This window comes from Panthera uncia, chromosome A2 (genome assembly GCF_023721935.1).
Source record: "Panthera uncia isolate 11264 chromosome A2, Puncia_PCG_1.0, whole genome shotgun sequence".
Taxonomy (NCBI): Eukaryota; Metazoa; Chordata; class Mammalia; order Carnivora; family Felidae; genus Panthera; species Panthera uncia.
In genome coordinates, this window is record NC_064816.1 from 142,547,489 (window position 1) to 142,574,282 (window position 26,794).

At 52.8% G+C, this 26,794-nt stretch overlaps 1 protein-coding gene across 1 annotated transcript in view; it reads right to left on the bottom strand.

The window, feature by feature from the left end:
• Positions 1–10,296: 10,296 nt before the first annotated feature.
• The window catches only part of PLXNA4 (plexin A4), a 437,585-nt gene continuing 421,087 nt past the window's right edge, over positions 10,297–26,794 (bottom strand). The window contains exons 30-32 of the mRNA XM_049641872.1: positions 26,499–26,711; positions 19,783–19,933; positions 10,297–17,477 (exon numbers count right to left, since the gene is read on the bottom strand). Coding sequence (XP_049497829.1) covers positions 17,382–17,477; positions 19,783–19,933; positions 26,499–26,711 — 460 coding nt within the window. The 3' untranslated portion in view covers positions 10,297–17,381. The remainder of the gene's footprint in view (positions 17,478–19,782; positions 19,934–26,498; positions 26,712–26,794) is intronic.

Genomic DNA, 26,794 nt, shown 5'->3' on the forward strand with positions numbered 1-26,794 from the left:
TATGGAAGAGCTCAGGTTGGGTCCCTGGTAAGTCAGGGGCTGCTGCTGCCTGCACTTGGCAATTTTTAGAGACACTGAGCAAAACAGCCTAATTGAAGTTTCCATAGTTACCAGCCACCACCGTGGAGAACACGAGCAGATCTTAAAGGGGAAAAGCAGGCACAGGCAGAAGGAAGTCAGAAGGTGGGGAGGAGGGGTCTGGGCCGCAGAGCGTGGCCACCGTTCGGCACAGCTGCAGCTGTTAGCTCTTGTCTCCATCCCAGGGGCAGATGCCTGGGGATCCGGTGACAGCACATCACCCACTGCAGCTTTCTGTGAAGGACACTGAGGCAGCTAAGAGGCGTTCAGCACAGCTGGCAGGATGGATTGCTACCTTTCAGGTGTCCCACTCTGGCCCTGAACCCGTGCCAGCTCCAGGAGAGTCACCCTCTGCCCTCTACGATGCCACCCACTGTGGGGCTCCACACCCCAAGCAGAACTGGCAATAAGGGAAAGATGGCAGGAAGGTTCCTGTACCAGCTACTGCTCAGGCTTGGGGTTAGGACTTGAGGCAAGCCTCAGTTTCACCATCGCTGATCGGGGTCGGTGCTGCCCACCAGACAGCCACCTCGCGGATTCGTTCACTTGGTCATGCCTTCATTCATTCACTCGACAAACACGTTTCGAGTGCTTGCTCGGGGCCAGGCACTGTTCCAGATGCTGAAGATAGAGCAGAAGCCAACCCGAGAAAGTGCTTGCCTTCATGAAGCTAGTATTCTAATGAGAGAGGCAGACGATAAAGGCACAAGCATAAACTATGACGTCAGGTAATGGTACCTTCCATTGGCCCGAGGGTGTGCTCAGGGCCAGGAAGGCCTGGGGCCAGGGTAAAAAATTGACACACAGTCTTTAGTACTTGAAGGCATCTGAAGGGCCAAGACCCAGCCACAGAGAGAAGGCCGGGCTTGGCGACGCGACTCACTGGATCGCTAGGAAGCGCCACATAAACTAGGGCTCACTAGATGCTTGTCAACTGAGTCTGTGGAACCATGGAAATTAACGCTTGGTAAGTCCCTCCGGGCCACATCTGCACGTCTCTGAACCCCCTGGTGAGGCCGTTCATACCCATTCGGGGTTTCATGTGTGATGTGGTTTCCACATGCCATCTCAGAGCATGCCAGCTCAAAGCAGCACTTACACAAAGTGGCAGAAAGGGTGCGGCTTGGGATTCCACCCAGGAGCACCCCCCACAAGGTCTCCGGCCACTAGACGGCGCTGTTGCCACTCTTGAGCACTGAGGTAGGAAGTTCAAAGCCAAGAGAAGGAAGGACCCGTATTGCCTTAGGACAATATTTGGATTATATGAAATAGGAAGCAGTCCTGCCTCATAATTATAGGGTCATAAATCACTCTGGGGGAAAAAAAGGGGCCAGGGGGACGGGAGACGTAGGACATGAGTTTACGATTTCTCCAGAAGCCCTTGGTGGAATTACAGCCTCATAACTCACTGGGGCCTGTGCTTTCGTCCAGCCTGGCCGAGCTCTTACTCCGGGCCCCAGTCAGGGTGTCAGCGATGGGAGGTTCCCTTGGCGGAGGCCTCACGCAGGCCCCTTAGGCCCCCTGAGGAATATGAGGGGCTGGCTGCACTGGGTGCTGGCAGCTGGGCCTCAGTGTTCGAGATGCTGTCAAAGTGAGTTCCAAGGAACAGAGACCAAAGAGGCCAGCTGCAGCACTACAAGGCCCAACACCAGATGGAAGGGGTTCTGGGGGGTGGGCAGTGACATTCCGCAAGGGGCTTAGGGACCACAGAGCAAGGACTCTGGATCTCTCACTGGATGAGGCGGAGCGGCATGAGGGTGCCCCGCTTCTCCCTTGTCTGGGCCACGTCTGCAGTTGGCCCTTTTACAAGATGGCGACCACCAGCCTCTCATCAGGGAGCAAACACACAGCAGGGCTGCTGAAGAGCTCACAGACGAGAGCGGGTCATTTGCTGAGGGAGGCGGCAGTGACCCTCCTCCAGCTGAGAAGATGTGTCGTGGGAGGAGGAGGGGGTGGCTGTCAATATGCCTACCCTGCCCTGGCTTTAGCTGCAGCCTCTGTCACATTCAGGGTAAAACAAAAAGGTTGAGAGAGTTCCGGAAGCAGCCTTCAATGGCAAGTCAGTGATGCATGTTAAACAACAGCTACTTTTCCTGAGGTGGGGTTACTACGCGTCAGACATTGTGCACATAATCACTCTTAATTCTCACAACTTGCTCACAATTGACTTCCGTTTCACCGATGAAGGGAGTAAGGCATAGGGACAGTTGTAAATCAACTTGTCGAGAAAGTCACACACACACACACACACACACACACACACACGGTTGAGTATGGTGTTGGAGAGTTAGGCCCGATTCCTCTGTAATTATTGTGCATCCTGCCAGGAGGCCTGCCGGTGTCTCATCCCTGTGAATGGCAGTCCCTAAATCTGTCAGTTAAATTCCCATTCAAGTTCTATTCTTCCCGCCCTGCTTTATTTCACAATTGCAATCCAATACCCATCTTTGCTCATTTTCTCACAACGTCCTCTGTATTTCCGATGCTGTGGTGAAAATCAGTCAACCCACTGATGGGAGAGAGACTTTAATGTTTGCTATAACACAGCACAATAGCTAAAAGCATAAGCTTTAGACGCAGAGAAACCTAGGCTCACATGTCAGCTCTGTTACTCACTGTTTTAGGGACTGAAGTGGCTATTGCTGTGAGCCTCAGTGTACTCATCTATAAAATGGGCATAGTAATGGCAGCTACTACATATGGCTGGATCCTGAGAATTGAGTGAATAATTTCACTTTTTAAAAAATCATTTCATTTTATGAAATCACCTCTCTGAGTAGGTCTTTGTGGCCTGGAAAGGGGTGACCCTTTGTCATCGGGCATTGAATCAGGGTTACAGCCCCAACCAACTCTTGTATTCTCTTCTCTACTCCAAGCATCTTATCAGTACTATCTTTCTTTCTGTTTTTAAAATATTTTATTTTTTTAACTTATTTTTTTATTTTTTTTCAATTTACATCCAAATTAGTTAGCATATAGTGGAACAATGATTTCAGGAGTAGATTCCTAAGTGCCCCTTACCCATTTAGCCCCTCCCCCCCTCCCCCAACCCCTCCAATAACCCCCAGTTTGTTCTCCATATTTAAGAGTCTCTTGTGTTTTGCCCCCTCCTTGGTTTTATATTATTTTTGTTTCCCTTCCCTTATGTTCATCTGTTTTGTCTCTCAAAGTCCTCGTATGAGGGAAGTCATATGATTTTTGTCTTTCTCTGACTAATTTCACTTAGCCTAACACCCTCCAGTTCCATCCACGTAGTTGCAAATGGCAAGATTTCATTCTTTTTGATTGCCGAGTAATACTCCATTGTGTGTGTGTGTTTGTGTGTGTGTATACCACATCTTCTTTATCCATTCATCAATCGATGGACATTTGGGCTCTTTCAATACTTTGGCTATTGTTGATAGTGCTGCTATAAACATGGGGGTGCATGTGCCCCTTCAAAACAGCACACCTGTATCTCTTGGATAAATACCTAGTAGTGCAATTGCTGGGTCGTAGGGTAGTTCTATTTTTAGCTTTTTGAGGAACCTCTATACTGTTTTCCAGAGTGGCTGCACCAGCTTGCATTCCCATAAAATATTTTATTTTTGAGAGAGAGAGAGCACGTGCGCACAAGTGGGGGAGGGACGGAAAGGTGGGGGAGGGACGGAAAGAGGGGAGAGAGGATCTGAGGTAGGCTCAGTGCTGACAGCAGAGAGCCTGAGGTGGGGCTTGAACCCACGAACTATGAGACCATGACCTGAGCCGAAGTTGTCATCCAACTGAGCCACCCAGGCACCCCTTAGCACTACCTTTCTTAAAGTCGTTATATTTTATTTTATTTTTATTATTTTTAATGTTTATTTATTTTTGAGAGAGAGAGACAGAACATGAGGGAGGGAGGGGCAGAGAGAGAGGAAGACACAGAATTGGAAGCAGGTTACAGGCTCTGAGCTGTCAGCACAGAGCCCAACGCGGGGCTCGAACTCACGAACCATGAGATCATGACCTGAGCCCAAGTTGGACGCTTAACCAACTGAGCCACACAGGCGCCCCAAGTCAATTTTTTTTTATAGAATACAGAAGGCTTTGGTCATTTTGAACCCTCATCTTCAGGATCAGTTTGGTTTCATTACATGTGCTTCTTGACGTACTCAATCTTGCGGCTTTTTTTTTTTTTTTTTATTTTAGAGAAAACAGTGGGCACTTATCTTATTACTATGTATCCAGTGTTCAACTCAGAATAAAAGAAATGTAACACCTGGTCTATGCATTGAGATGAGGAAGTAGAAAAGAAGGTAAAATTTTTAGGGAATAAAATTATCAGGTACGTATCAGCATTGATCTGTGAAAATAAGGTGCTGAGTGTCACATTACAGGCAATTAGAGCTGCAGCCATCGGGGATAAGGTGCTAATTGTGTAACACACAGGAGCAAGGCGGAAGGTGCCGGAAGGTTAAATTAGCAACAAGTCCCTCTGAAAAGTCACCTGCGAGTTTGATGAGTCACAGAGCCAGCGGGCGAGTCCAACCCTCACATCCCACATCCCATCGGGTCTCCTGTTGCTTGGAGGCTCTTTCCCTGTCTCACACATGTGACAACTTTCGAGGTGGAATAAAACTTGGTTTTGTGGTGAATAATGGAAAGGAGGCACAAAGGCAAGGCCTGTAGCTGGTGATGGAAGTAATAGAAAAGCGAAGAGGTAGAAGAAAAGCGAGGGCCCTTACGGAGAAAATACTTTTCGAAATGACTTTAATCTTGCCTTTATAGAATTATTAAGGGCTTTAAAGGGCTCTGTATGGTGCTGGAGACTTCCTCGAGCTCCACCTTGTACGCTCTTGACCCACCTTTCAACCCCAGCTGTTGCCACAGCAACGAGGTGGCTTGCACGGTAGCCAGACCGCACCTGCGTTAGGGACGGACGCTGCATCCACCCAGCATTCTTCGTGAGCGCCCCTCTGCTCCCGTCCCTGGGGTCACTGGGGGGACCCGCGTAGCCATTCTTCCAGATGCAGACCTAGGAGTCCGCGGGGATAAACGGCCCCCCTGGCGGCCTCTGAGCAGCAGGGAATGGGAGCCAGTGAACACGTTCTGTTCTGAAGGCACCCAGCGAGACAGAGTCTTGCTGCCCACGGCGGGGACGGGCTTGGTGACACAGCGTTGCCCTGGCTTGTCCTCCTCCCCCGACCTCCACTTCTGTTTCTCAGGACCACTTTCCCCAAATAAGCCACCTGCTCACAAGCCCTCGTCTCAAGCTCTGCTTTTGTGGGAACCACAGGCACTTACCAGTTTTAATTATTCATGTCTATACTTTATTGCGAAGCTTTTATCTCGGCTTGCATTTCAGGATTTGGGCATTTGCAACATCCTGGCGCTGACTGGACCCTCTCTGTTCATTTATTTCACAAACGTTTTTAGAGTGACCACCATATGCTGTCCCACAAGCTGGGGCCAGAGGGAGAACATGTGGGCTTTTCCTCAAGAAGGCTGTCGCTCGGTACCAGAGAAACTACCATCCACTAAAAACTTGAGAGATGTCAGGGCTTGCTCTGAGAGCTTTGTAATCCTTGCCTCACTTGATCTTCTGGGAGGAAGGTGTTATTTTTTTCTCGTCCTTACGGATGAGACCAGGACGTGGAGCCGGTTAGGAATTCACGCAGGGTAACACGGCTGGACACGGGTGGGCAGTGTCTCACCATTACTCTAGGTAGAGATGGTGTGCAGGCTGCAAAAGGGGGGATTAGGAAGGGGATTGACGTCACAGCAGTGTGGACGGGTGTGCTCACCCAGTTCTGAGTTCATGGCCTATTAGCCTGTGTCACCCGCAGAGGCAAACTACAGAAGAAGAAAGAATGAGAGTCAGTGTAGAGTTAGGGGCAATGGAGGCTGGCACTCAAGGTCGGGGCCGGGGGTGGGTGGGGGGGGTTCTGGTCCTTTTAGTGCAGGCAACAGGATGTGCTCCAGGTAAATGGGGTGGAGGCAACCCTGGTGACTGGCCAGCTTCCCCTCCATGATCCCCCTGCTTCCTGTCCCCCCAGGTCCTGCCCTTGCCCATTAGAGTTAGGCAGGCTTAGTCAGGAAATGGCTGGGGACTTGGGAGATGGGGAAGCAGTGGTCCAGGTGTGTGCTCCAATGTGGGGCAAGGGCAAGAAGGGCCCTCTTCGGCTGGGGGCACGAGTTCCTCCCCTGCCTGCATTTTAGAGGGGCCACCAGGCCTTAGTACCAGGCAGTGGTAGGTGCTGCTGAGGAAAGCCAGCATCTGTGTGTGGATGGGCCTTTCTAGGCATCGTGAGACATTGTTCTTTGTGGCCTCCTAAGGGTGGCTTGCCATCTTGAGTGGGACTTGCGTTGAGAACATGGTCTGTGCCTCGTAGTGAGGACAAGTTCCCTGCTTTCCTGGAAGTGGACCATTGTTGAAAATCCAAGTACAGTAAAACCTTGGTTTCTGAGCATAATTCATTCCGGAAACATGCTTGTGATCCAAAGCACTTGTATTTCAAAGCGAATTTCCAGAACCATTGGCTCAATTGTGATCATGGCGTTTGACGTCATGTACTACTCCTATGGCAAGACTTCACTTGTTCATCAAGTTAAAATTGATCAGAAAGGCTTGCTCCTGTTGCGGGACACTCACAGAACAAGTTACTTGCGGTGTAAGGTTTTACTGTATATAGAAAACTGTACGTTATGCTTTAAAACGACCTTGGTTGGATTCATCCCTAGATGGCAAATACAGCTTCGTAGGGCAGTGTGGGGTGTGAGTGCTGGGACCTCTACCTGAGGCTGAAAACCCTTCACCACTGCAGGCGGCTGGGTGAGCACCAGGCAGTTTCCGGCACAGAGCTGGCCGAAGGCTGTCCTTCCGGATCGTCTTAATCCTCCTCATTTCTCTCTCCCGATAGCCTCCCTCCCCTCCACTGCCTTTTCTGCTGTTGTCTATAGATTTGCTCTTTCATTTTCTGAGTCTTCCCCTTCTTCCCCCGCCTGCCCAAAAATCCAGCTCAGGAAAATCAGGAATTTCCACACAGTAAGTCACATTGAGTATAAATAGCTAACAACATCTTGAAAAAAAAAAAAAACAACAAAAACAGACTTAGGTCAAAAGAACAATTCTCTATAGGTGGATGGTGAGATTTCATATATCAGCTATTAACTAAGGGGCTACCTACTGGTCAGGTTAAATTTCTGGTACCCTGTGGCAGTCAGGATCGTCTGTCATGCTGCGGTAACAAATATCCTTCCCACCTCAACGACTTAAAACAGCAAAGGTGTATTTTCCACTCGTGCTACATGGCCAGCACAGTCATCGAGTATCTCGGCTCTATGTTGTCATCGTCCTCATGGTCCAGGCTGATGGAGCACCGCAGGTAGCATATCACGAGTGCTCATGTGCCATGGCCCAGAGCAAGTGACTTGGCCAGCCTGCCGTGAAGAGGGTGGGAGGCCATCATGCTCACTCAGGGAGGGAAGGCGGCTATTGCTGAACAGTGACACAATCCTATCACCTATGCACGGCCCAGCCTCGTACACCTGCCTCACCTTTAGCACATACTCCCTGTAGCCCTGCAGGCTTGGGGGCAGTGTTCAGGGTATGAGTTTTGTTATAAGGAAAGCAGGACAGGTTTGGAGAAAGTGATTGGTGTGCAAGTGACCTGCCCCTGCCTCCACTTATTCTGCTCGGGCCAACAGCAGCCCTACCAACCCCGGGAGAGTGCTTGACCACAGCGCCTGGCTCTCTACTCCTGCAAAAGATAAGCCGCTGGCTGCAAGGCAAGGAATTCATTTCCTAGAGAGAAAATATTCATGGGAGAGGATGTGGCCTGATGTGGAAAATAATAGCGGCATAGTAGTTGGGTGGGGAGACGACCAAGTGACCGACTTTGTGGCCGACTGCTTTCTGCCAGTCCCACTGCCCACGTGCCTCCCGCCACCCATTCGTGATTTACTGAACACTCGCTCTGTGCTGGACGCTTGCTAAGCTTGGGTAACATACATTCGGCTGATATGGTCTCTGCCTTCAACAGTCTTACAGTCTAACAATCAAAGTACATACATGTCCCTTTTCATAAGATGTTAGATACTTACTTTTTGGCAATGAATCAATAAGGCACTGTTACAGAATGAATTGCGTCCCCCCTCCCCCCCAATTCAGCCCTAACCCTCAATGTGACTGAATTTTGGGGTAGGGCCTCTAGGGAGGTAATTAAGGTCAAGGGAGGCCACAGAGTGGGGCCCTAACCTGATGAAAAGAGACAGCCGCGATCTCTCTCCACGCACACACGACGAAAGGCTATGTGAGGACACAGAGGGTAGTTGTGTGCAAGCCTGAGAGACAGGTCTCACTAGAAACCAATCCCGGCACGTTAATCTTGGACTTCCAGCCTTCGGAACTGTGAGGAAATAAATGCCTGTGGTTTAAGCCCCCCAGTCTGGTATTCTGTTACAGCAGCCTGAGCCGAGGAATACGGCATCTATTCTCAATTTGCTATTGAGGCCCCAGGCTGGATCCACTCTTCTGTTTGTACAGCATCATTTTTATGACTAATAACAATACCGCATGCCCGTGTGACCCCTCTGGGCCCCCGGGTTTTTTTTTCCCTTTTTTTATCCAAATCGGCCCCCCCCCCCCCCCCCCATCTCCTGGGTCTCATAGAACAGCTAGAAGTGTCTTCAGGTCATGGATAAGGAAACCACATCACGGAGAAGCGGTCTGCTCAAGGTCATGGTGGTTGCCTGTGATCAAGTATGAGATCATACAGGTAAAGGAGTCTGCGGACGTGGCAGGAACTTGATCGTGTGCGGAATCTGATTGGAACTTTCACACTAAACCATCGTCCCTGCCACAGCCTGCCTCATGATGTAGGAAAAGGGAGAAATACACTTTCCTCGTCAGTTGGACCTACTGAAAGAGACAAAAACCACCACTCCGATCTCAATCCGTGCAGTCTGGGCTGGTCTTGGGGTCGCTAATTCCCGCTCTCCCTCCTAGCTGTCATCTGTTCCCTCATGGTCCCCAGGTTGAAGGCGCCCGTCATTGGTCGCCGGCTATAGGAGGTGTCTCCCAGAGGTGATAGTGTTTTGGTCTCACTGTGGAGCTGTGCTGGCCCCTTAGCAGCTCCCTCTTAACTCAGGAGGGGGTCTCTTCTGGAAGGTGGGAGAGTTCTGTGAGGCAAGCCAGGACTTGCGGACTTGGCACCAAGTCAGAGGTCCCATGTTGGTGAACTTCCCGCCCTCACACTCTGGGGGCTCTGCTTTGAAGGCTGGAGGAGCCGAGGGGCTGCAGGGGCGGGGGCGCAGGGGCAGCAGGGAGACGGGGGAGGGCAGGATTTGCTGTTGAGTGCTTAGGGTCTGTCTTACTTCTCCCACCTCTCCTCCTCACTTACTCTCCCCCCTTCCATGTTTCCTTTCCTTCCTCATCCTCTTACTTCCTGTTCTCTTCTCTGGTTTTCACCTTGAATGATAAGAATGGTGGAGACGTGGAGCTCAACCTTCTCTGTCTGCTGACCTGGGTGAGGCTCAGAGAGGCATCTGCGCAAGGGCGGCCAGTTGAACATACAGCAGAGGACACAGAGTCCCCGGGCCCAGACTGGGGCCCACACCGCCCCGTCTGCTTGCGCTTCCCTTTCCCCCTCGCGCTGCCACCTGGACACCAGCCTGGACCACAGAGGGACGTGGGTGGGGGGCAGACGGCCGCCTCTTCCCTGCTCCCTGCCCCCACCGCCACGCCTCCCATTCTCTTTCTCCCCCTGTCCTACTTCTACACTAGGGGCACAACTGGGGTCAAGATTTCTACCCTCTATCAGAACGCTCGGGGACAGAGAGACTGATACAATCACGTATGCTAAGGTGTAGTTGGCTAAGACTTAAAGCAGGGATGGCAACTCGTGTTCTCTCCGGCACCAACTCTATCTAGCGGGTCAGTCGTGCGTGCCTGGAGGGCTGTGTTGGGAAGGATTCAGAGGCTGATCCGGCTTCATGTGGAAGTGATGTGTGCGGACAGCACTGGCCGGAAGTATGCTTGCTCTCCCTTGCTGGGAGGACTATCACCTCCAGAGACAGCTGCTTTGTAACCGAAGCCAGAGCCTTAAGTGAAAGACTTGACCTCTGGTGGTTGAGTTTAGACATCATGGAGCTGGAGAGGGACGCTTCCATATCTGTGCACCATGGAGGCCTATTTATGGCCAGCTTTCCCCTCTCCCCCCTTCCAGCCAGACACATGAAGAAAGACCCAAATCCCAAACTGCATTTTTATTATTTTTTAATAAACTTTATTCTATATTACAAATAGGTTTTTTTTTTTTTTTTGTTCTGAACTGCAAAATAGGAATGCCTTATATTTACATACACAGGTATACAATTAATTATAACAAAGGTACAGAAGCTTGCCTTTACCAAGTTACAACTGGGCTCCAATTTAAATAGCATAGGTTTCCTTTTTAAAAACTTTACTTTTTAAATCTTTTTTTTTAAATCTTGCTAGGATACTCTCTTTTTTTTTGTTTTTTTAAATCAAAACCAGAAGACCCTGTTCCTCTAAAAGATTTCATCCACCTATCTTTGAGGCTCATTGTAACACTGTTGTCTAAAGATATGTTTTGCTTTGTTCTAACAAAGGGTCAGTGTTCAAGGTGGGAGCTTTATGGAAACAGAGGTGGGGCGGGGCTGGAAGGGGGTGACTGGAGCAGGAATGACCCGCCCTACCTCCTTCAGCAGCCTCTCTCTGAGACTCAAAGGCCTCTGCCTGTTCCTCAAACCACCCATTCATTCTTTCCTGTTCTCCTCTTCCCTCTAGTATTTGACTTGACTCTGGGTTGTGTGACCAGGCCAGACTCCGCTTCCCCTGCACCTCGGCTCATGGAGCCGTTCTTGTTGGTGGTACCCTGGAGTTGCTGGTTACAATGGTGACTTGGCAGGACCCTGCTGGCAGAGATAGGCTGGTCCTTACCAGCTAAGGTGGGGAGGAGGCCAGCTGCACCCAATCCTTCCTATCTCAGGGCCTGGGGCTCTTGTTCTTGGTCAACGTAGCCATCACATGACTAAGCAAGGACCTCAGGCCTCAAGCACACCAGACCCAGGCAAGGAGTGATGGAGGGGAGGGTCATCTACTCTAGAACACAAAGTCATTGGTTTCCAAATGGAAACAAGATTCTTTGAGGTAAACTAGCTTTTCTTTTTAAAGAACGGAAGGTTGAACGAGCCAACAGCTGGGGAGAAGAACATCAGGGAAGGGAGAAGGAAGGAGAACACACGAGACACGTATCCCATCTTGGTCGTGGGCCTGACTTGCATCCAGCAGTCCTGTTTGGTACGCGGTCTCACTTTATTAAGCGTCCTTTGTGTTGCTCTTTAGCCATATCCTCTGTTTTGAATTCCACTCTTGGAAGGGAGCCCTTCCAAAATGTGCTTGAGTCATAAGATCAAAGATACTAACAAAAGATGTTCTAATTCCAGATTAAAAAAAAAATGGTGGAAGATGAGCTTCATAGACCGTGCCTATTTGCCATGGGCATTTGCATTCTCAGGGGAGGGGACTTCATCCCTCCATGACCGATCCTTAGAAGGGTGTCCCTACGGTTTGAGGGAAGCGGATGGGAACCGCACGGGACTCAGCCACACCAGGGGCAGCCCAGAGAGCCAAGATTGGACAAAGCGAAAGGGGGTGAGGAGAAGGGAAGGTGGGGTGCACCCAGCTGACGGCACAGAGCCCCCCACCCACCTCACTATCTCTGCCAATACAGACAGACACCTCTTTTCATTTATTAGGGCTTTTGTTTCATTTAGCTTTGCTTTGGGGGTTGTCACCAGTCTACCCAAGGAATTTGAGACTCTAGTGAGTATGATTACTTCTACAACCAAAAAAATCCCATTTTATAAAGTTGGATACTCCCCCCTACTAAACACAAACCCCACAATTTTTATCGGGGAGCAAAGATTTGTAGTTAAAAAAAAAAGGTCGCTTTTGAAAGTCTGAAATTTTTACTACAGAGACTCCTTTCTGAATGGGAGGAATGTTCTTTATAAGTTTTCCAGCGGAGGGCCCCCTACTCTCAGAGGCTCATGGTGTCCCAGCCTCTGGAGCTGCCTCTCCAATGTCACCTGTGGCCATACCTCAGCTTCCTGCTCCGTAAAGGCTCTCGTTTGCCACACCTGTAGGGGTGAGGTGGCAGGAGGCAGGCGGAGGAGGGGTAGCATTGCAGGCCCCAGCTATCAGAGGTGCAGGGGAAGCACCAAGAGTATCAGCTTCCCCAGGACTGGCGTGTCCACATCTGGGAACTATTTGGACCCATTTTCTAACAACAGGGGGAGCCCCTCCCACCCTCAGCCCTGTGGCTCTCTTCATCCCTGCAAGTCACAGGTGAAGAGTCTTGTTTCTTCCTTCCAGCAATTTGGACTTTACACCCACACCTGGGCTCCCTCCTTAATCTCAAACGCTTAACATATACAGACGAAAAATAAACAACCTCAGACCCCAAATAAACAGCCCACATACAGAATAAAGAAACAAGGAGGGGCTGAGGGGTCAAGGGCCCTCCGTCACCTGTCCTGGGAGCTGACTGGAGGCATGGGGGGCTGACGGGAGGGCCTTGATGTGAACTAGGAGTGAGGAGAAAGGCCACGAAGGAGCCAGGATCTGCCCAGGGCAGGGTCTTCTCTTGGGGACTCTGGTGCCTGGGGGTTAGTCCTTCCCAGGAATGCCTTTCGGAGGCCTTTCAGACTCTCGCTGGGACTGCCTGTTGGGGTGGCCCATTCCTGGAAGGGCCGGGGAAGGGGTGTCTCTGGGCCTCCCTGCCTCTTCCCCTCCCTCCTTGCTCTGTGAGAGGTGGGAAAGTTTGTTCTTGATGAGTAATTAAGCTTAACCTTCACTAGGTTAAGTATTTGACTTTACATCCTATGAAGCCAAAGGCAGTGTCCCCTTATTCCTAAGAACGGAGACAGATGGAAAATAGGGTTTTTGCCTATTAGGTCAAAGCGAGCCCCATCTTAACAGGTTGTTGAGGGCTCTGGAAACATCAGCAGGACTTGCCTCTTGGACTGGAGGGTGCTTGGGAAATCATTGCTTGTGGCTCCTCTGCTGGGGGGTCCCCAGGGCCAGACCCCCAACTACTCATGGAGGCATTGTCAAAAGGGCGTGAGGGGCCTAGGGCCTCCCCAGGGTGGTGCAGGGGAAGGGGTGCTGGGCTGTGAGGTCAGAGGCTCCGGGTAAGAGTGGATGCATGGCCTTGGGGCAGAGACTGCAGGTGAGGGGGATGAGGGGACACACTCCCCTCTGCAGGGGAGGGACACCCTCAGAAGCCAGACATGCAAGAGGGACATGAGCACAAGGACCTCGGGCAGGGGGAAGTGGGGTGCTGGGACAGTACCTCGACATTAGCCCAGGGCTGGCGGGGGGCGGGGTGAGACGGGGGCCCGAGCGGACCAGGTCAGCGACCTTACCTGTCGGCGACTCCTGCTTCTGCCTGGCACAGTCCTGGACAGTCTGCTTCACTTTGGGATTACTGAAAATGACTTCTCTCTCGACCGTAGCCCTGCTCAAGCATCCGGGGCCTGACCCGCCAGCCCACCGGCTCCCGAGAGGGAGGGTCTAGGGCGCCCCGGGGGTGTGAGCCTACTTTGGCCTGTGAACACTCAGGTTGTCCTCGGTCCCCAAATTCAGACCCCATTGAAAGAAGGCAAGAAAAAAATATTTTCCTGAGGAATTAACTGACACCATAGCCAACTTCACTTAGTGGTACCGCCTGCAGTTACCGAGAGATGGGGGGGGTTCTCTCCTTCCGTGGAAGGACAAAGGATGGCAAAGCCCACACGTGGGGAGACTCATGCCCCGCGAGAGGAGTGACCTGCCTGCAGCTGTCTTTCTCAGCTTCTATTCATCCATCCTTTTCAGTTCGGGACCCCACCAAGCTCCCCACCTCCTACCACTACCAGCCTTCAGCCCATCTCCCTTCTACATTCAAAATCCCCACCTAACCCATGTCAGTTATTCTGACTGTGGGATCTCCCAGCACCATCTCAGGGGTGGAAGGTGCAGGAGGTGGTTGAAGGGAGAGGTGAGAGGAGATGGGCCTTGTCTCCCTTCCTCTCTGCCTGGGACTCAAGGAGTTAGATAAAGATTCCACCTTAAACAGAGTTATGACCCTGGAAATTCACTGTCACGGGGGGGGGGGGGGGGGGCCCGGGGGGGCCCCCCCACCGGCCCAGTCTGCCCCGCTCCCTCCCCTGCGGTGTGCTGGCCCACATGTCCCCCCGGGGCAGCTCTCGGGGTCTCTGGCCTGCCAGGAGGAGATCGGGGATCCCAAGGGGAGTTCTGGAAAGAACATGGGGGAGGCAAGGACAGCTTTTTGACAATGCTGCCTTGCCTGTACTTTGAAACGTATCACACGTGCACCATGAATCCAAACGGAAGAAATGGAAAACAAACAGCGAAAGGAAAGAGAATTTTTGTGGGCAAGACAGGTTGCAGCTCTGGATGAGTCTATCCTCTCTCTCCAGCCCGAGCAGGCTGCAGAGGCTTCGGCAAACAAAACACCAGCAGCGACCCACACCTGCCCCCCCGCCAACAATTAAGGTAAAATCTGTCCTCAAACCCTCTTCTAGGAGAAAGGAGGAGAGCCAGGAGACTGTCCTCTCCTCTTTCTTCCTGACACTGAGGTTTCTCTGAGGGTTTTGAAGTTTCTCTTGTGACAAAACATGGCGGGGGTCAGGGGGGAAGTTCTGTACCGACAAAGGAACGATAACAACAATAATAATAATCCGGTAAAAAATAAAAGCTTCAGCAGAACCATGATAACAGTCTTCTTGTCTGCCTGTTCATTTTTTTCTAACTGTGCAAAACTTAAAAAATAAATCAAACACACTCACTCATACACGCGCTCACACATACACTCGCTTGCATTCAGCAAATCTGTTAAATATGTTTGTGTCTCTCACCTCCCCAACCCCTCATGTGTGCAAATACATCTCAGTGGCCGTGGAGCCTCCTCCGCCTGCCTCCCACGTGCTTGCTTTCCGGCCAAGGCCCGTGGCTTCTTGGGAGGAAATAAAATGGTCAAGGGTAGAAATCCCATGCTCCTCACCTGGCACTTTATCTGCCAAACCTTTGGTTATTTTTCCCCCTTGGCGTGTGTCTCATCCCCATCCTCCCCTTCCTGTTGTTAGGCTACTTGTGTTTTGTCCCCATTTGTCCTCCTTGGCGCCACATAATGCCCTGCTGTGGGTCACCTCCACCCAGCCTCTAGTCCAGTCCAGGCCGCTTTCGGCCAGTGACCACCCTGGTTTCCTACAGACAGGTGGCTCTCCTTCCATCCACCCGTGCTCAGCATGGAAAGCTAGCATTGAAATGTCCTGAAGCTGCGATGAATGAGCAAGGGTGGAGAAGGGAAACGCTTCACAGTCCCCTACATAGGACAAGGAATCCTTCTGAGCTCTCTGCCTACTTCTGGGGCAGACACACCCACGTACGCACACGCGTGCGCGCGCACACACACACACACACACTCACACATGCACACATATTCAGACCCGAAGGGGCTAGCGTTCTTAAAAGTACAGGGTGCTCCATAGACTTTGCTGGAAATGGAGCGGTTCCTTCCTCTTTCCAATGGGGGCTCATTTTGAGTGGATTGCAGGGAATAACGTCTGATGCTCGGGGAGTGAAGGCAAGACTGGAACCCTCACCCATAACCGCACCTTAGGTGATGCTTCTCCTCGTCTCCCAGAGTGGTGTACAACTAGCCACCAAGGCTGCCAGGAGAGAATCTTGTTTATGGTGGGAAACTGGGTCAGATGGCATCTAAGGTCCCTTCAGGATTAAGGTTTCCATGACCCTCTGTTAGACCGTCTCTTACCACAGCCCCTGCTCACCCATGTCTCAGCACACATTTGCCTGACAAGCTGAGATGATCCATCCAGAGATGGAGGGACAGATGGAGAAACAGACGCCAGGGCTGAGGTCCATTGTATATCTCTTCTGTCGCTGCTGGCCACGTCCTTCAGCTAGAGTTCTCGGTCCGTCCCGGACATGGCAAGCTGGGGGCTGAGTTTGGCTGGCATTTTGGTTTGGCTCCATGAGGCTGTGCTTGAGTGTGATTCTTTCCATAATGACTGGGGAGGAGGTGAGGAAGGGCAGTGACTGAGGAGACAGAGGATGTTGAAGGAGTCATTGCCAAGGAGGTCTGGACAGTGGAATGACAAAGTCATCTGCGTAGCAATGGCACCAGGCTCTGCGGGGGGGGCGGGGGCTCAGCTCTCTGCCCCAGCATTCTCTAGAGTTCTCAGGAAGGGTGGTGAGGACGGAGCCATAAAGGCGGCTGGAGGTAGAATCTCCTGGATGTACCCTGCATTTTACATTGACCCTTGATGAGCGCCAACCAAGGAGGATGCAGGTGCTTTCTCTGGACAGCATCGAAGGTCTGGCAATCGATCAGACCCATGACCACGGGCGTGCTTCACTTGCACTTGGCGGGGGGGAGGGGGGGGTGAATGAAAAACAAATTCTGCTTCCAGGATGGATGCAACTCTCTTTCCCTTTCTCCCCCTCCATGTTATGTTTCTGCCCCTTTGAGCCAGACCAGAAGGTCTGGAGGCTCTCCATCGTGGAAGGTAACTGCTGTTTCTCCTGTCTGGCTTTCCACAGACAGGGGAGGAGAGGGGACAGGCAGGTCCCTAGGAGCACTTGGAAGGGCTCCAAGAAGACCGGAAGGGGACCAGGAAGCCTCGGGACACCAACACAACAAGTGAGAGGCAGCTCGAAAAGCACCTCCCAACTCCTCACCCCTGCCCCCACTCTGGCCATGCAGGAGCTGTGGCCATTCTCACAGTTACAACAGAGCCACACACAGACAGACCCCCTGGAGGTGGAAATGTGAGAAGGGAGAGAGCCAGGTGATGTCTTCCCAGTGAAGATAATACTGAGCTCATTGCCTCTTCCCTAGACCAAGGTCCGGCCCAGCGTGCGAGGGGAGAGCAGCAGCACAGGAACGTCCTCTCTCCGCGGCTCCTCGGCCATCTTTCGGGCCCCGCTGCTGACGCCTGGGCTCACCCGGTAAAGAGAGCCCCTCTGGTATCTTCTGGCTGGGCCCCTCGCCTGAGCCTGGCCATCCTGGACTAACTGAGGGGTGGCGGTGTGGTTCGGTCGTGTTGGCAGAGCAACTGAGAGAGAAGGGATGCAGGGAGAAGGGAGAGACGCAAAGAGGCGGAGAGAGAGACAGCGCTGCTCAGGGGATGCTGCTGACGCCAGTCGGAACTTGCACTTGGTAAAGATGATAATCTAGACTGAGGCACGGCTTGGTGTGTCCCTCCCCCCAGGGGCCCTGGAAGGACGGTTCTCAGCTGTCTAAGCTCATGAGGGTTATGACTTGTTCTAGTTTGTAGGCCAGTTTCTGCTTCCCACACTGGTCGTCATGGTCCAGAGGTCCGAGGATCTGTTGAAGGGCCAAGAACAGGGGGGTTACGAGTCTGTGCGTTCACGTTCGCGTTCTTGGGGCGGGTGCGGTCAGGCATGGGAAGCCATGTGTATGTGCAGGTGCACACGGAACGTTGCTGGGTCAGCAGGCAGCCTGGCTAACTGGCTAACGCGGGCGTGGGGTGCAGTGTGTGGGTAGCCCTGTGTCAGTGAGCTCAGGGTGTCAGCACCTACATCAGCATGTCTGAATAAATGTGTGCACTTCACTGTCCACGGAAGACAGCTGGCAGTGGGCCGAAGACACCTGTGCAAAGATGTGCCAGTGACCTGCAGGTTAACAAGTGACCCCTGTAAAGTCCGGTGCCCTGTGTCTCTGGGGAATGGGACCTCACAGATATTAAGAAATCCCACCCTTCATCCAAAAAAAGGAATATCTTCCTTATCAGCATCACGAAGCCCCACGTCCCACATTTAGAAAGTCGTTTGGCTTCACTGTGCATTATCAAACAAATATCCTTCAAAGAGCCCTATCTCAAGCTTTCCTGGTCATCAGCACCTCATGACAAAGTCTGCCAAAGCCTTTTCTGAGATCAGATGGTTGGTTGAGGACAGGGACGGTGAGCAACTGTGGAACACGATGGAAAATGTGTTAGAATATGACTCAGACTCAGGAGATACGGGATTGAATAACCAGTTTCTAGCGAGGTGATCTGGGGCAAAACATGTCACCTCTCTGAACCCTCACTGCCTCATCTGTAAAATGGGGGAACTATTGGTCCCCGCGTGGGCTGCTCCAGTGCAGAGGACAGAGTCACAGAACACACGCGTGTGCCCTTCCCACAAAGTCTGCTCCACAAGGGGTGCGTGAGACAAACAGGCATGCTTGTGCCGGGGCTGGGGCTGAGGGGCAGGGAGGCGGAGGAGGGTGAAGGCTCGAAGGGAGGCTCCTAGAGCCTTGGATTTCTTGGCCCACTTAGTGCAGTTTTAATGGGGGAGACCAAGATGGGATTGCCAACTTCTTAGCTGGCCAAGAACTGCCGGTTACTGGCACCAGCATTTCACGAGGATGGGACATTTTCTTTTTTTTTTTTTAATTTTTTTCAACGTTTTTTAATTTTTTGGGGGGACAGAGAGAGACAGAGCATGAACGGGGGAGGGGCAGAGAGAGAGGGAGACACAGAATCGGAAACAGGCTCCAGGCTCCGAGCCATCAGCCCAGAGCCTGACGCGGGGCTCGAACTCACGGACCGCGAGATCGTGACCTGGCTGAAGTCGGACGCTTAACCGACTGCGCCACCCAGGCGCCCCGGATGGGACATTTTCATACCACGAGCAGATGAGTGTCCTTGTAGACTAAAGGGCAGTCCTTCCAAGATGAGGCCGTTACACTCCCACCCTAACACACTCCGCATCGTCCTTACTTCTCTCACGTGGCCACGGACAGGTGAAAACTTTGCCCCAGACCAGCAATGGCCTGCAGTCTCCGTCCCTCCCCTGAGGGACTCACGGCTGGCTTCCCCTGCACTTGGCGTTCACAGCACTATGCTGCTCGTGGCCTGCTGGGGCTCCCTCCTTAGCCTGGGGTTCCTAGACCCTCTCCCAGTGACGAGATAGAGAGGAGGCAGACAAGGGGGGCACTGGCTTTAGCTCCTGTTACTACCTTCTGCTCAAGGAGAAGGTGGTTATGCTGCTGCTCAGACAGAGGGAGCCTGGATTCTGAACCCACTTGGGCTAAGCCTGAATGACTAAGAAATCTGGAAGCACCTCTGTACTGGCCAGGAAGAAGGCAGTGTCTGCAGTGGCAATGACCCCAGGTGAGATTTTCTACCTGGGGAACACAGCAAGTAAAATAAATGCCATTCCACTCTGCTCTGTATCTGTTCTGTTCTGATCCTGTCCCATCCTGTCCTGTCCTATCCCGTCCTGTCCTGTTCTATCCCACCATACCATACCATACCATTCAGCCTGCCATGAGAGTGGGAAACTGCTTGTTTAAAGAGGATTAGATCAGAGAGCGAAAAGGGAAAAATAAAAGGAGGGACAAGCAGGGAAGAAATAAGAATTTTAAAAAGAAAAGGAAAGAAACAGACACTTTATCTAAATATCTGAGAACAGGATTAATGCGGAATTTACAGAATGGGGCATTCCTACGATCCCCATCTGTGGCACAGAGCCCCCAAATCCAGGGCGACAGACAGCTTCCCCAGCAGACACAGAGCGTGGTCTGGGGTTCCCGTGCTCTTGTGCACAGAGATTGACACAGGCGGGGATTTTTCCATAGCTTCCCGGTCTTTCCCAGCAGGCGCCGGGCAGGGTGGGCTCACCTCCTCGCTGTACTTGCCCACGTAGGAGAATATCTCCGAGAGTGCGCTCATGGCGTTGAACTCATTCATGTGCATCCGGGACTGCTCGGCCAGGTATGCGTTCATGTCCTGGTCGCTGATGGCCGGCATCTTCCCGATGTCCGAGTAATACCTACCAGGGAAGGGAGTGCGGAAGAAAGGAGCTGGAGCCGTGCACGCACGAGTCGAGGACAGATGGATCCTCCCAGCACTGGGGCTAGTGGGTGCCTGTGCGTGATCCCCTGGGGACCTGGTGGGCTCTCTCTCTCTCGCGTGTGCTTCAGGGGCTGGCCCCGGAGAGCCCCTCTATAGCTCTGGATGCAGGGGGCGCAGAGGGAAGGGATGTGGCCCAGACCTGGGCAGAGGGTGAACTGGGCTGGAAGCAGGACTATGGAGGAGGCGTCTCCTGCATGGGCCTTGCTCCTGGCCACCAAAGTGTGGTCCAGTATGTCTCTGGTGTCCTTCTGACCCCTTCTCCCACAGACGCAAGGGCTGTCCCCCCCCCCCCCCCCCCGTGCCCAAAGGCTCTTCGAAGCAGTTGCTCTGCCTCGATGCCCTCCCCTCTCTGGGGGGTTACCCGGGAGAAGGGCGGGGCCGGGGGCTGCTTGGGGAGAGAGGCTGGCAGAAGGCAATCAGTCACTGTCACTTGCAGCTGTGTGCTGCTGTCAACGGGCTAATTAGATGCCAGCATTTACATTTTTAATTTCTGCAATTTGACATTTTATGCGGCAAACCCCAACCTCTCCGCCAGAGGGGAGTGGTGCGGCTTCCTAATGAGGAAGAGAAGGGCCCCGGTGCCCCCCAGAGACAGCTATACCCCCCTCCCCAGCTGCCTGCTCACTGTGGGCCACATAAAAGGGGCCAGGGACCTACAAAAGCAGGGAGTCATCAGGGCAGTGGGGGAGCACCCAGGAGTCTCGGTCATCCCAGCTCGGCCTGCAGCTGAATGCTTACGGCTTCGGAGCCGGTGAAAGCAAGCCTGAGCATCTAGAACAGAGGAGGGTGATGGGATCACCGGGGTGGGGGGTGGGGGTTGCAGGGACCAGGCTGAGGCACGTGGGGCACTGGCGAGCTGTGTAGGCGCAGGTACCAATGACAGGCCCTGGGCAGTCCCAGAACTGGGCTTGACCAGGCGAGTGTAGTGGCATCTTCGGGGGCTCTGGAACAGTCTCACCCTGGCCCGAATCCCTCAGTGCACCGAGACCATGAATCCATAGATCCTCTGCCATGCCCACACCTCCACCTCCCCCAGTCCAGGCCGAGGAGTTCGGGGACAGCCCGGCACACGTGGCACTCTTGTGTTCCTCGAGCCATCACGCTCAGAGGCTCGCAGTGGGATGCCAGTTCAATCTGCTGCCAGAGCATTCCTGGGCCAGTGAGGGCGGTGATAGCCACCCTGCCCCAAGCCACGGCCTTGCTGTGACCGCAGACCCGTCATTCATTCTGGAAACCTTCCGAGGGAGGCAGAGAGAGGGAGATGAAAGCAGAGAGCGCTGGCAAGGGAGGGAGCCGGTCGGAGGGGGCCTCCTCTGACCTCAGAAAGCCAGCCACACACAGACACGCTCGCTCGCCAGCTGCTTTGTTGAGCTGATTGCATTTTGGCGGGAGGTCTGGGCCTGGGGACAAGAGTGTAATGGAATGACCTTTCTCAGAGGAGCCTGCGGCCTCAGAGGAGGCCGGCCTGCCCCCTGCCTCACCTGGACTTCATCCTTCACAACCTTCGTCTAGTGTGGGTGCCCCCCCACCCCCACCGCTTCTCACATTCAGTGCCCTCCGTTCCCTGCCCTGGTGCAATTTGGTTCCTTCACTCCATCCCAGATGGGCCCACTCTCTTCCAGACCTACGGTCCACCCCCTAAACATCCTCAGATTCCTCAGGGTTCTGGGTGATTTAATGACATTCCAGGTATAAACGTTCCAGCGAGAGACTCGATTCATTGACACTATTTCTGGAAGGCAATAAATGCCAATGCTCCATTTTATAGTGGAGACCTAGGGTTTTCCGTGACGGTCCCACCCCCGCCCCTCCTAAGGAGCTATGCGCCATTGTCTCTTCACACTTGCCGAGGTACATGTGTTTGTGGGGTCAAGGGCTGTGTCATCAGGTCATTTTGGGGAAAACCACGAACAGAGGACCTCCCTGGCTTCTCCACGGCCAGCAACCAGGCACATCTCTGCTAACATGCCTGGGTCCAGACCTTCCTCCCGACAGTTATACTCTGTCACCAGTAGATGATCAGAGAGACTGGGGTGAAAAACCCAGGTCCTCACTGACAGGACATGACTGTCTTCAGAAGCAAAGACTCCTGCCATTTCTGACAGGAAACTACCTGTGAAACTTCTCACAGGTAGATGGATGGTCTGTCCTGCACCCTGCACCCTGAGATGCCTCCTGTGGGTCCAAATTAGGGACCACTGTCTCCACCGCAAACAGCAGACGCCCAACACTCTGTCCCTTTAACATGGCTTGCCTTGGTGTGTGCCAGAAGCCCAGTCCATTTCTCCAAAGAGAGTATTTACAAATGTGTCTGTGTGTGAGAAAGAGAGGGAGGGAGGGGTTGGGAGCGGAGTGGGGCGAGGGCAGGGGCTCCAACCTTCTCACCTGAAGAAATGGGTGGTGAGCCACCCGGATGGCTTTGCGTTATTCTAACAGTGAGGTCCTTTCTGCACAGAGTGGCCCAGTCTCTCCTCTGTTGCCTACATGCGGAGGGCACTGGATTGGACCAATGCACACCTGAGGCCACACACTAGCCCCTGAATGGACCAACCACATGTCTTCATCTTCAGCAAGTACTGAACAGCTGAGCTGAGTGGCCCCGGACAGCTCGATTTCCCAGATGAGTGTGGCGTTTGTGGTCCAGCTAACACTCTGCCTGGGTCTTGACCCCAGCCTTGCCTGGTGCTAGCCGGGACCATCCACCCAACAAGGCATGTGACCCTGCCTTGACCTCTCTTCGCTTCCATCCAGGGCTGTGCCCCACCTCTCTCCCTGGCCTTGCCAGCACCCCTTGAGCCCAGTAATGACCTTGCCCTGGATTCCCCGGCTGTGTGGGCAATTGCTTCCTTCTCAGCTCCCGCTGGGCTGGCCTTTGCGCCGGGCTCCGCCACTGAGAAGGCTTATTGATTGTGAAGAATGCAATTATGCCCCATATTCATGAGCTTCAAACAAGTATTCTTATCAGCAGGTTGTGCAGTGAGGAAGGGAGAGGTCAGCCTGGGCTCCTGTACTTGAACTTCCTCCCGTGGGATTTCTGCCTGCAGGTGAGCCCCTTCAAAAGGGACTGACGCTTGGAAAGTCCCCCAAGACCACCCCCCGCTCCCAGCTGGCCAAGGTCCGGCCTGCTGACGAGGTCTGGGTCCCACCACCGGCCCTACTCAGCTTTCTTTGCTGAGTTTGTTCACATCAGATGGGATGCCAGTACCCTTGTGGGTCATTGGGGAGCTGTTATAAAGGACAGGGCCCTGGAATGCTGAATGTCTCGCTGTCGGCCCGTCTGTAGCGGTCTGTCTGTGGGTTTCTAGGGGATGGGCCCAGTGAGTGATGGTGTGGGTGTCTCATCTCTGCCTTTGGATGGCTCCAGTGATCAAGAAGGTGGTCTCTAATGCCCTGAACTCTTAGAAGAACAAAGTTTTGTCATCCCTCCAAACACCTCGAGGATGAAGGTGTAGATATGAGAAGCATCTAGAGCCTGAAGGCCCCGCACAGAAATCTTTATCTCTGAGAACCTCTCACGGACCTCTCCAGGCCCAGCAGAATCAGGCCCTCACTCCCCCAGCCGCATGATCACAGCTCCACGGGGTTTGCTGAGGGCCTGTCTGTGTGTCCTTCTTGACCACGAGAGCCACAAGGGAAGGATCAAGTGTAATATATCCCGAGTGCCCCATACGCTTCTGATGGAGACCGTAAATGTTTGACCCATGGACTGATGAATAAGTTAATGAAATGTCTATACTTCACCTCTGGTATTGCTCCCAGGGTGAACTGTCACCATTTTATGTTTTGAATGGATGGCTTCCTAAGAGGCATTTTTAAATATTCAAAATTCTTAACCTTTTTCACACTGCGACACATGTGACAGATGGCCCTGAAATGTGTGGCGCACCCCAGTCCGGTTCTGAGCGGTTCGGCTGCGATTCCGCTCCGCTCAGCCCTACCTGCAAAGCCCTGAGGGCAGGTGAGAAAGGCTAACGCGGCCACAGGAATAACCTTGAGCCTCCTCCAATTTAAGCGGAGAGGAAATCACCCCCCCCCCCCCGACGTGCAAATTTTACTGCTATTGCTAATGAAATAGGAACTATAACTGGTCACGACACACTGTTCTCGGTGACTCTGTAAGAGGAGTGTAGCGGTTTAAGATGGCTACCGGGGGCCAGGAGGGCCTTTGCCCTTTCTCTAGATGTGGCCATAAGCAAAAGCCCGCATACTTGGACGGAGGCGGCAAAGACTGGGAGTGTGCAGTGGGAGATGCCAGCCAATAGCATTGTGGGTAAGCGCCGGCCATGAGAGGCTGGGTTCTACCGTCGTTCCTCTGAACTGCATGCTGCCGGTGCCTGTGGTGGGCCAAGGTGGGGGACCAGGCTTGCTGCGCACCCCGAGCGAGTTCTGTGCTGCTCGACTTCACCTTCCGGCAGGCAGACAACCTCGGAGGCCAGGCAACTCTCGAGTGACAGTGGAGTTCATCCATCCGTCACCAAGTGAAGAAGCACTCTAGACTTGATCTCCAGACCTGCTCACGCTGTGTCTCCCGATCCCTCCGTCCCTGTACTTCATCCCAGAATGAGAGGAGAAAGGGTTTGGGTGGGATCTCAAGCTAGTGAGAGATGATTCTCCCTAGAGTACCACCGGTTGCTAAGAAACTGGCGGGATAAGGAATGGAAACCATCAAGCCACTCCTAAAAATAACCAAATGGACTGGGGTTACTCATGACCTGTAGCAGCTGCGTGGCACAAATTTCATTTAGCACCAGGCGGAAGGAAGACCGTTAGCCCCTCGCACGCGTTATTCTCACCTCTGACTAGCTAGCCGTGTCCTGGGGAGGGTCCTCTCTGCAGGTGTTTCATAAACGCCTCCAGCCCTCCACACCCCTGCTTCCTCGCTCCCTGCCTGAGGTCCTAGTGCCGTGACCCGTGCTGGGATAACCAGAGCCCCGCTGTTGCCTTTCTCCTCTCTTTGTTGAAGGGCCGGTGACCACAGAGGAGGGCTCGTTCCTGGCAGCTCTGTCGTCAGAAAAATGGGCCACCATCTATGTGGAGGGAGCTGAGAGCCTCTCCTAGTGACTCAGACATCAAGAGATACAAGGACACGAGAGCTCTCTCTCTCTGACGGCCAAGACTGATGCCCAGCACATGCATCAGCAGGAAGGGGTAGGGAGGATATCAAAGAACAGAGGGGAGAGGAAAAACAAAACTCAATGCTTTCTAGCAGAACTATGTTACTGAGGTGGCCAAGACTCCACTCTCTCTTAGTCCCTCTTTACAAGGGAAGGCAATTTTCAAGTATGAAGATGGAGACTGTCTCTTTCCCATGGGTGAAATGATACTGTTCATTTTGTCTTCAGTTACTAAGTCGAGAACAATTTCTGGCATCTTTTACTCTTAATAAAGACACCAAATCTGAGCTTCATGGTAACAAGAGAAAGGGACTCTAAAATCAGGACTGCCCTGTGGAGTTGTGCAGGCTGTTCACTGCACAGAGGTGCTTGGGCTGACAACCAGTCCATCATTCAACAAACCATGCACCTGGCTTGGAGTTACATCCTCCGGTAGGAAAGGGCACCTTGTTGAATTCACACAGAGGCACCACAGAGGTTGGCATAGGCCCCGACTAGAAGCATCATTGATGGTACAAAAGTAGGAGTTAGTTGAGTTTGGGGATCACCTCTCATCTTGGCCTTTCTGAATGTATATTTCTTCACTTTCATGGGCAGAAAATGAGGTTCTAATCCTATCCTCTTGGACACAGGACTATGGTGATGAATAAATAAATAAGGCTTTGGCTGGTTGCCTAGCTCAGGTGTTTGCTACCTGGAGGCGATTGGCTCAGACACACCATTAACGTTCTTTACCATGAGTTAGCTTTGCATGAAGACGGGCTCCCCAGCTTACAACTGGCCCTCCAGTCACAGGACAATGTGTGAGACCATGACTAAGGTCATGGCTACAATGGCTGAGAAAGCACTGCAGGGCACAGGGCATCAAGAGCTCATCTTGTGAGGGTCAAGGGTCTGGGGCAGTCAGAAGTGTCAGAATGAGAACGACATCCCCACAGAATGTGGAGAGAGGCTTACTGGATAGACAGCGACAGATGGGTAGAGGACTCCAGACTTCCTGTGCCAAGATGTTATTTGGTTCCTTGAGCGTTTGTTTGTTTGTTTGTTCTGTTTTGTTTTGGTGGGGGTTAGAGCAGGAACTGGATTTCCTTCCTGGGCCTGAAGGCGTTTCGGCCATTAAGATCTGGGACCCTCCATGCAGGGAAGCCGAGCACAGAGGCTATGTCCAGCCAGGTTCCCTGGGGTCTTGTTTCAGCTGACAATACCACTGGGGACGTGCGGGTGTGGGTATTGCCAATTGCAGGATCGGGCTCTGTGAATGGCCCGTCCGTAAGCACCAGCCCATTTTGGAGGCGAGGGGACCCCAAATCAAGGGCAGTTGCCTGCTCAGCAAGGGGTCCTACCTTGGCTCCCGGGCCCAGCACTCACCTCTCCACCCAGTTCTTGTAGCTGGGGATGTCCTTGGCATAGAGCAGCTTGTTGGAAGGGGAGTCCTTGCCCAGTCGGTGCTCTGATGTGGAGCAGGAGTCCATGAAGGTCTGGGCCACCACGGAGAGGCAGGCGTCCGTGATGCTGTTCTTATGGATGTCGAACACAAACTGAGGGTTCTTGATCATGTTGACCCAAAACCGCAGGGGTAGGCTGTGTGGAGGGAAGAGGCAGATGGTCAGGAAGAGAGGGCAGGGGGTGTGGCGTGGCCTGGAGAGTTCTCTGGGGAAAGAGAA